This window comes from Athene cunicularia, assembly GCF_003259725.1.
Source record: "Athene cunicularia isolate RWA chromosome 5 unlocalized genomic scaffold, athCun1 chr5_part1, whole genome shotgun sequence".
NCBI lineage: Eukaryota > Metazoa > Chordata > Aves > Strigiformes > Strigidae > Athene > Athene cunicularia.
Window position 1 is genome coordinate 23,875,208 of NW_020799101.1, and position 10,401 is coordinate 23,885,608.

Genomic DNA, 10,401 nt, shown 5'->3' on the forward strand with positions numbered 1-10,401 from the left:
GGATGCATGCCTTGCAGAAATGTCCCCCACTATCTTACATTTGAAACTCATCAACTATCAATTATTTCTAATTAGGCTAATAAGTATTATATTAAAATATTTGTTTCTTCCCTAAATAAAATATGAAACCAGCAGCAAAAATTCACTTACAAGAAATGATACCAGAAGAAGGACATTTACATTCAAGTGGCCTTGATTCTGTCAAGGAGGTTTTACAGATTGTGTATTTGCTAGGCATAAAATAAAATGCTTTATTTTTTAAACAGTCATTAAGAGGAAATTCAAAACTGAAAGTCACCATCCTTATAATAATGCAGGATTTTTTTTCCCACCAAAAGGAAAACAAACCTGATACCACACATTTTAAAAATATTAAGAAAAGGACTGTAAGTGTAGAAACCAAAACCATACAATATTCACATTTAAAAGCCAAATATTAAGATATTTTACAGGACAAAGCAGAGCTTAAAAACCACTGCCAAGGCTGGCAAGATTAATGTAGTGTTGTTTTTCCCCTTGTATAATTAGATATTTAGAGAGCACAAATGATTTAATTTGTTACTGATGTTTCACTTCAACATTTGCATAAACTCTTGGCCACTCAGATGGACTTATTCACATCGTTCTGAAATCCTAATGGTATTACTGGTGACGAAGAACTCGAAATTATTTTCCAGATCAGTAAGGTCCAGTCATTTCCTTCTATTCGAGTTCACAAATGCTATTTCATTTTTTCTGTGCCATTACCTTCTGGTCAATATTATTGAACAAGTCAAAGAAATAACAACCTCACACTGCTCTCTGAGAGCAATGCTGAACTTCACAAGACTTAAAAGACCTACCTGGGTTAAAAGCAGTTAGGACCAAAGGAAATATACTGAAATGCTGAGAACTACACAGGGAATTTGTCAGTAGCCTTTGGTCTACACAACATGCATTAAAAAATGTCCCACCCATAAAGTATATGAGTACTCTTCCATTTCTCTCTTGAGAATGGAGAAAAAAACTGCTTCATGTTGAAAATGAGTGTGCAGCTATGCAGTTTTTCATCCCAAGCACAGCTACTGATGGAGGGAAGGAGCTCAGTGCCTTAGAGGACAAGCAGCAGTCTGCAGACTACACAGGCACTATGGAGGTGTCCAGTGCACACCCAGAAACCAGCCAGACCTCACTGTCATTCTTTGTGTCAGAGGGGATGTTTGAGACTTTTCAGTTCTTTGGGTGAATCTTGGCCCACTAAATTCGACGTGAATTTTGCTATTGCCTTCAAGAAAACACAGGAGTTGATTCAGCAAAAATAGCAGAGTCCCACCAGGAACACAGCCAATTTCCTCTGGAGGCACGAACCTCAGAAGCCAGATCCAAACCAAGAGTGATGGTAAAACCAAACACACTACATATGTAAGAGAATGGTGAAAGTTAGCAAAAAGGCCAATTATCATTTCCTAACAAAGGCTGTCAAGAGAACAAATGATACAGAAGAACGTGACTACACATTAACTCCAGTTCAATAACAGATCAGAATTGGATATTTATGATCACCTTTGGTATCATTTACTTGTGGGAGTGTGTTAGGGAAATAAACTCAATATAATTGTTCCTTAATTGTCAGTTCCTCTCCAGAAGAGAAGTCGTATTCGACAATTCATGCCAAACTAAATAAAAGTCCTCCCTGCTCATCATACATTTACCTCATCTCTGCTACTAGTTCCATTCACCTAATAAAACCAGAAACAATGCATATATACTCAGTTCAGGTTAAAATACAAGAGTTACCCAGGTGCTTTTGTCCATCTCGACTACTACAGCCATTGCCCCAGAAAGCCTACATTTCATCTTCAGCTTTCCAGGAACTTCTGAAAAAAACATCTCCTGAATTTTTAAAAAGGATAGATGCAGAAGAAGCCTATTTACCACAACGGAAGCAACTAATGAAAGACTTATTTCAAATGATGAATGGAAGGTCACAGACTGCCATACGTTGTAAACAGGTTTTATGAAATCAAATACATCATATCCTTTGGCTACATATGTGACATGAGACAGAGTGGGTGTTAGTTTTTACTAAAATCTAGAAGAATGCCAGAAAATATGAACCTTCCAGGTACAATCACTAAGGCATCTGGTACCACCTTCTCTGTGAGCTGAAGGCCGTTTGTGCGTTCAAAGTTATACTGCTTGAGCCCTCTGAAGTTAATACCACTTTTCATACAGTGATGGTTCTCTGATGAAGTCACTTGCTATAACTAGAGCTAAAAACTACACCTAGCTTGAAAGTGAAACAATATTTTCACTCAGTGACACAATAAATTAAGTTTCAGTGCGTATGAATTAATTGTGTACAATATATTACAGGCACAGTAACATTTTGTATGGTGTGCTTAGAGCTTTAAGTTCTCACATTTTTTGCAGTGTATATATGTGATTATTATGTTCTGATGTTCACCTCTTGCTGAGAAGATAGCTCTGAGTACAGCTTATGTATTATCCTCCACCATCCAACTTTGAATTAATAGAAAAGCTATGAAATTAATTACAGGAATATTTTTTCAACCTCAAAACAGAGCAAATAATATTGATTACATGATCCACCCCATCACAGAGAATCCAACAATACAAACTTGTTAGAAGAAGGCAGGGCATCAGAAAGAGGAATTACACAAAGAGAAAGTGTTTAATATGCCATTGTGCTCCCCAGAATTCATGTATTACAGGAGTGATAACTGGGCAAAGATAGCTTGTCCCTCAAAGGAAAGTTATTATGAACAAATCATCTGAGCTCTCATATTGTCCCAAATTCATAATAGCACATATAGTATATAGTGTATATAACAGTATATATAGTATATAGTCATTTCATCCCCCACTGTCTAATTGGCATGGACACACCCAACATCCTCCAATCATGCTGATCAATAGATCAGATTGTTCAGCAGTGTATTTATTGAAAAGAGTAAGCCTCAGCATAATAAAACCTTTTAATTCCTCTATCTCATTGGAAAATAGGACAAAGAAATGGATTTTCCTTGAGCAGTGCTTATAATTTATCAATTAATCTTCACCCTTCCCTTCAGTCCAACTGCAGATCCACAGCAGGTTTGCAGCATTTTGCCTTTTTGACAGTTTTGATTAGATGACTTCCCTCTGGATGCTAAAGATAGGTGTGAACAGCTGAAGAGTAAGCTGGAGCCTCAAGAGCAGCCTTACGTGCCTTGTGCTGTACTGAGCTGCAAAGGAAGTGGACCTCTCTGTTTAGCAGTGCTGATCACCGTTTCCTCTGCAGCTTTTTGCAACTCAATTCCTCTTTGAAAAACACTTTTTTGGTAACAGAGGATGGGAAGCAGAACTGGGGGCAGAAATGATAGCTCAAAAGACCTCCATCGTTGAAGGTTATCAACAAGCCTAGATCCTGCTTCCAACAACACCAATGTCAAAATTACCAGCAGTGGCATTACTCCAGTGCAAGAGAGTTGTCAGTACCAGCTCAACTGGCCTCTGGCTCTGTCTTTGAACTGACTGTCGCTTTGCACCCCAGTGACACCAGCTACAGACAGCCTGATGCTGAGCAGCCCATACTTAGTGTGAACAGGCAGAAAACATCTGTTAAGAAGGCCTCAAAGCATTCATCTTAATAAATATTTCTTCCATAAAAGAATAAATATTTCTTCCATACAAAGCAAAAGACTGTTAAGAGACTTTTAAAAGTAAAAGCATTAAGTTCCAATATGAACCACATTCATAAAAATACATTTTTCCCATTAACAAACAAACACTTTAGAAGCAATGAAGTCTTAGAAAGAATGCAATCTCTACCTTTACTTCTACCTACAGACAAGAAGGTGTGCATCCAGTTAAGAGGAGGAACAAAAGGGATGTCCGTCATGGAGGAGGCAAAAGAGAAGAGAAGGAGGAAGCATAAAAAACAGAAAATCATGTCACTGGCCATACTTATAAAAGTAAGAAAATGAGCATATTCATGTAGCAGCAAAACCCAACAAAACACAATGTCAGGGGAAAAATGAGAAACACACCACAACTAAAGTACAAAGCAAGGCTTAAACAATGGACAGTACAACCAGCAACTGCCTGGTTAAGCCCTTTGCTTAATTCCATTTTCTGAGAAATGCAAACCCCTCATGCAATAGCACACCAGTGATATGCCTCATTCCACATCAAATTCAAAACAGCAAGGGAAACAACAGAGTAGGACAGAAAAAAAAAAAAAATCTCATGGTAATATATTTGCTAAACACATTTCACCTACCAGAGCTAATGTATTTGTATATAATGTTGACATTGCATATTTACTCACACATATACATTTGCATATTTTATATCCATCATGTTTTTATAGAGAGCAAATATTTATCAAAAGGGAATATCTGTGAGCTGGTTGGCAAGAAAAGAGAAGCCACCGTTCCTTGATGCGCCATGGATAAGTAAGGGTGGCTAAAGTTGCCAGAACCCAATAGTTTTCACATTTTTTTGTCAGGCAAGGGAGTATAGAAAGGGCTGATGACAATCATACAGGCCTGAATAGGTCATGCAAGTTTCACAAGCCAGCTGGGTTGCAACTTGTAATTTAAATGGTCAAGTGCATCTGTTGATATAATCCAGTGCTAAATCAGACTGCTACAAAGATACGTTCAGTGTTATTGAGATTGGCCATGAAAGTTCACTGTGTTAATCACTCCCAACATGCCATCATTCTTCCTCTGCCAATGGCTTGCTATACTCAGCTGCATCCTGAGCAACTAGGACATGCTGAAGGGACCTGTCTGCAGGATGCTCTATCAAGCAGCATGACCACCAAGCCACGAGCCCAGCTGAACAGTAAGTGGGGATACACAAGGAGCTCAGTGCTTCCGGAGAGCTTAGCCAGATGCTCCACATGCCAAATACCATCATCTTGACATGCACTCATCAAGAGGCCTTTTTTTTCCTACTTTTCCCACCACATAGGGATGCTAAGCAGTACAGAAACTGAAGAGTGAGCCCCAACTTCATGTCTGATTGTTTCATAAGCTTTCATGGCCTCAGAGCAGACATTTGCCTTGAACTACAGAATAAAAACTGATTATGCCCTAAGCCTCTCTATATTTCACTGAAATGATACACAGAAATTATGTCTCCTTTATTCAAGTACCTAATTACTCTTGAGACTTCACAGGCACTACATTCTGTCATATTAACTCTTTGGACTGCCTAACCTCATATACGTGTTCACTGAAGAACGAAACCACTATTGTGTACATCTAGCCTAGGAAAGCCTCATCAAACTTTATAGTCAAAACTCATATTTTCTCCCCTGAACATTTGGTTGGGTCTTCCTAGTGCACCACATGCACACACCTTGCATTACATCTTCAACCATTTCACTCCTGCACTCACAAGGCTAGAATGCATCACCAGCACTGCTAAGTCCTCCCTGCATACCTATGTCAACAAGATGCCAACACTGTCAGAGGAAAGCAGAATCACCCCTCTCCTCACCTCATCTCTCCTCACCAGCTTCTTGCTCCACACCTCCACAGTGCAAAATACGACTAATGATCCCATCATGTCACAGCCAATAGATCTGTAACAGAATCCAGGCTAAGATATTAAAATGTGAGTTCTGATACAGGCCTAGATCCCTTTTGTAGCACAACCTGGGGTTAGCCCTATTCTTTTTCTAAACCATTTTCCTCTGTGCATATCTGAATATTTTAATTGCTGACACAGGACTTACAGGCCATTATATGCAATTTTCCTCAGGATTCATAATGAGTTAGGATCATGCCATGAGGGCTATTAACATATTCTTTGTAATAATTGTACTCTTAAAAATAAAGACCAACATTGAGGTCCAGATTTACCAGGCAGAAGTGGGAGTCATTACAGCTAGCACAAGAAGAAAGAAATGGCAAGACAAAATAGTTGGTGAGCTGCATGGAAGGGGGAAGCATACCTCTTTACTGTCCATAGAAACATTTCATGCTCTCTCCCGGGCACCTGAGTCCCAGGCTGACAAGTAGCCATGGCTCATGGGACACAGAGGTGAAAATGCAAATGGCTTGACTGGAACCCAGTAGGCTTAGTTGTTTTTGTCATGCAAAGCCCAGCTCAGAAAAGCAGCAGGGACAAAGCTATTTCCTGATCTGTGACTGAAGCAAAAGAGAAAGTGGAAGGACTTACCTTGTTCACCCATCATCAGGTGTGAGAGGCCTTTGAAAGAGAGAGAGAGAGGGAGAAAGGAAGTAAGAAAAAAAGAACATAACAGAAAAAGCAGCAGCAATATCCATGCACACTGCTTGAAGTCCAATGCCTCTCAGGGTTGGAGCTCACATACTTGAACTAAACCAAGTATGGATGTAGCACACAGGGCACGCATAGGTCCTGTTTTCCATGCTGAGCAAGACAGCATCTGTCACAGGCAGAAAAAACTTGCTGGTAGTTGTAGAATTGTGTTTGAAGTTCATCATATCCCTTGGGGAGTGACTCCAGAGGCACTGCACACCAGTGTATGGCTTAATGGGCTTGGAAAGCCAAGGTCTCCAACAGGGCCCTGCAGGGAGCATTCACTCCTCTGGAGAGCTACAGAAATAATTTCTCCTCAGCTAAAGATTTAAAATTCAAGGCTGCAGTGGTCAGTGAAAGGGAGGTCATGATCCCACCACATCTGCTTTAGATGGAACATCTGGGCTAAATGCATACACACACACAAAGCTACCCTCATCTTGAATGTGTTGGCTTCAGCCTGTATTTTAGGAGTCAATCAACACTGCTATTTAGACACCAGTACAGCAGATCTGGCAAGGACTAAAAAAATTACCTGTAACCTATTTTTAATACTACTCCATTTCCTTTCTGGGAAGAACTGGAGATCTGGCTTCCGAGGGCAGTGTGTTACTCTATGGCTCTAAAGTTACTCTGATAATTCAAGGTAAAGCGAGAAAGCAGCACAGCTCCCCTCAGCAGTGACAGTCACTGTCAACTCTGTACATGGGGCTGTGGTGGTCACTTGGGCTGCTCCAATGTCTGTCCAGTAACTCTCTGGCATAAACCTTGCTTGCTTCAATTAAAATCCATTTCTACTCCCAATTTTCAAATATGTTTACTGTTGTAAATCCAATTGCATTCATACAAATATAATTTAAATACTATTGGATACATATTCATGCCCAATCCATTAAGCATGAACTGACCCATTAGTTAATTTTTTGACATGTGATATCACAGAACTAACATAACAAAAATCAAGTCCTACCCACTCAAGCATGAGTGACCCCTTTCACACTTGGTTCCTTGACCTTCTTCCCTTAGCTCGATTCCTTCTCCACATCACCTACCTCTCAAAGCACTTAGTATGGCAGGGATGTTGATACACACACACAGACTCCCACACACGCACACACCCTATCTTAAGTAAGTTTATTAATCAAACAGGGCTGTGACTTTTTTAATTTCACAGAGACTGAGAGGTCAAATGAATTTATTAGAATGAGAATTTTCAACAAGCTGCATGCTGAGTTTGAATTTGTTTATTTCTCTCTCTTTTGTATTTTTCCTTTGCGTCTGCTAGACAAATCTAAAATCCAGATCATCCCAAGAATATGTTCACCCACAAAGAACTCCAAACCAGATAAGGGGATTAATAATTGTACAGTCTAAGGAATGCAAATATCTTCATGTTCTTGAAGATTATTGTGGATTTAGAAATATAATCAGAAACACAACATAGGTTTCGATTTTTTTTTTTAGTTTTTTTAGCTATAAATAAACATAGCAGATTTGATACTGTCGGACACATTTCTGGTCTAAATTACAAGATATAACTTCATTGAACCATTCTGCTCTGCTAGTAGTTGAATTTGTATCTCACTGACCCCATCATTCTTGATAGGCAAATCTTAGCTCTGTCCAAATGGGCATTTGAAAGTCAATAAAAGGCAATGTAAAAGATGAGAAGACAAAAGTATAATTGTTAGGACCTACAAAGCACAGAGATCCTTTAGCAATGGTGAAAAAGGAGAAAAGACAAGAAGGTGACAGTATGACATGCAGCTGAAGCTGGCCCTAATAGGGAGGGGACATCAGACCCAGAGTGGAGATAGGGGTCCCAAGCCTACAGCCTTTGTACACCACAGGGAAGAAAAGCCATGGCTAAGAGGCACAGGACGAACAGGTACAGCTGCTGGGGGCGGCAGGAGCCTTGTCCACTGGTGGAGACAGGACTCTAACAAAGAGAAACCTCCAGAGAGGGTTCAAAGCAAGAGCCTGTATTAAACACCTCGAACCACGCTGTAAGAAGACCCCTTCTTTCTCCACCAGCCACAGAGGACCTATAAAAATCTCAAAATGTCAGGAACATCAACACCCCTTTTGTCCTTTTCCATGGAATGCCAATGCTCTGTATCCTATCTGTCAGGCACATCAGCCAGATGCAGCCTAAAGCCCTTTGTCTACAGTCCAGGAGTGCCCACAAACATACCCACTGTTCTGGCCCCCACTTTGGCCTTGGTTCAAATGCTTGGGAAAGAAAGTCTCCCCAAGAAACGTTCTGACTCTTTCTGCTTCTTGACAAATTTAAATGCAGCAGCAGCTATGGTATTGTCTGTACCTCCTGATCTTCTAATCCCAACTGGACAATGGAAGCAGGGAGATTAATGAAAAATAATGTGTCCTCCCACCAAATGCTACTTTTTCCTTTTTAAAAGAGGAAGAAAAAAGGAGGGTGGACTTGGAAATATAGCAAAAAATCAATATTATCTCTTAAGTTGTCCATCAACACAGATCTTATTTTAACAAAGAGACCACCAACAGAATTCCAGATTCATTATTAGACAGAATAATAATATAACTAATGAAATAACATATCAGTTTTCTCATCTGAAAATTTTCCTCCCTTGCAATTTAAAGTAGGAGTGAAAATAAGTGTCTTTATCTCCACCAAAATGTGATCAACAACCAAAACCTTCAACCACTGAGTTCTAAATTCTGTGACATTTGCAGCATGTGTAACAAAGGCCCCAAATTAGTCACAATAAAATCAACATTGAAAACACAAACTGACGCAATTGTCTCACCTTTACATCAGTTTCAAAAAGTCATCTCAAGGTGACATGGGGTAGCACTTGGAACCGGACTACAAAAAACTAATAGGGCATCCAACAAACCAATACAAGAGGTGTAAGAATTGTTCAGACCTGCAAACTAGACCAGATTTTGCTACAACAGTGGGGACACCTATCACCATGCTATACAGGCATCAACCATAAAGGCCAGCAAAGCTTTCAGCAGGCTCAGGATGCTAAATGAACTCATGAGGCCCCAAAGCACATTATTCACATATACAACCACTGTTTGTGCCTAAAGCCATCCCATTCCAGGGAAATCCTGTATGAAAATCTGAGTTTCCACCTAAATAGAGGTGAAACATGCTTTCCTTTTAATTTTCAATTTGTTCAACAAAAAACCCCAATTAAAGCCTCAGGGCTGCAAACCCAGCCAGTATAGAACTGGAAAAAAGGTTGACACAAACCTGCATGAGCCACAATGGTCAGGGGGCTGGGTGCTTTTTCTGAACCACTCTAGTCATTCTTATAGTAATCTACTGGCTGGGCACAACTGCTGCCTAACAAAAACGGTGGATAGCAAGTGCTCTGGAAAAGGTTTAGGAAAACCTCAGAATAAATAGCTTATCTGCCTGAAAAGAAATTTTATGTCAGAGTCAGGAATCTGGTGACTTGCTATTCCTGAACTTCAAACATGAGTGACAGTGAGGATGAGAGCATGGCTTTGGAACAAAGCTCTCAACGGGTTTCTTAGATAATTATTATAAGCATCTGCTTGTGCTCAGCCTCTTCAGACTTTCAGCAGTAATGTGAAGAGAAAGTCGCCTGCTTCTTCAGAACCATGGCTTGTTATTAAAATAATATGTCCATTGCTGAGGGCAGACAGACATATAAACTCTGCTCCCTGGCCATGATTCATGCCTGCCACAATTGACTCTTCCTATTTAGGTCTGGGAGGTCTTTTGATACTTAACCTACTATCGAATCAGTATTATTTTCTTAAAGATTAATATTAATCTCCCTTGATCTCAAAGTACATTTCAAAGTACTACATATTTTTTAAAAATTGTGAACCATCTGCTTTCTGTATCAAAATAGTAAAATTAAGTGGCTCTAATTGTACAAAGTATCAAGTGCCGACACTGGATTCTTATGAAGCCAGAAGGACATTTTTTAAAGTAGTTTCAGAGTACAATGATATGAAAGAGTAATGTAGTTAAACAGTGGTCCTTATCTTTAAGGATTTACTAGGGACAATTTTCTGGGTGGTGGACAAAATGAAGGAAACCTTGGTGGCAATTTGAACGTCACCCTTACTGCCTGTTCACACCCCCCCCCCCCCCCC

General features: G+C 39.8%; 1 protein-coding gene across 24 annotated transcripts in view; it reads right to left on the reverse strand.

Moving 5' to 3' along the window:
• NRXN3 (neurexin 3) overlaps positions 1-10,401 on the reverse strand; it is a 991,793-nt gene that overhangs the window by 916,557 nt on the left and 64,835 nt on the right. For 20 of the 24 annotated variants that reach the window (XM_026849892.1, XM_026849889.1, XM_026849875.1 and 17 more), the window contains 2 exons: positions 6,178-6,207; positions 3,814-3,825 (listed from right to left, as the gene is read on the reverse strand). The exons of the other annotated variants lie outside the window; for them this stretch is intronic. In XM_026849892.1, the coding sequence (XP_026705693.1) occupies positions 3,814-3,825; positions 6,178-6,207 (42 nt within the window). The remainder of the gene's footprint in view (positions 1-3,813; positions 3,826-6,177; positions 6,208-10,401) is intronic. 24 annotated transcript variants of the gene reach the window in all.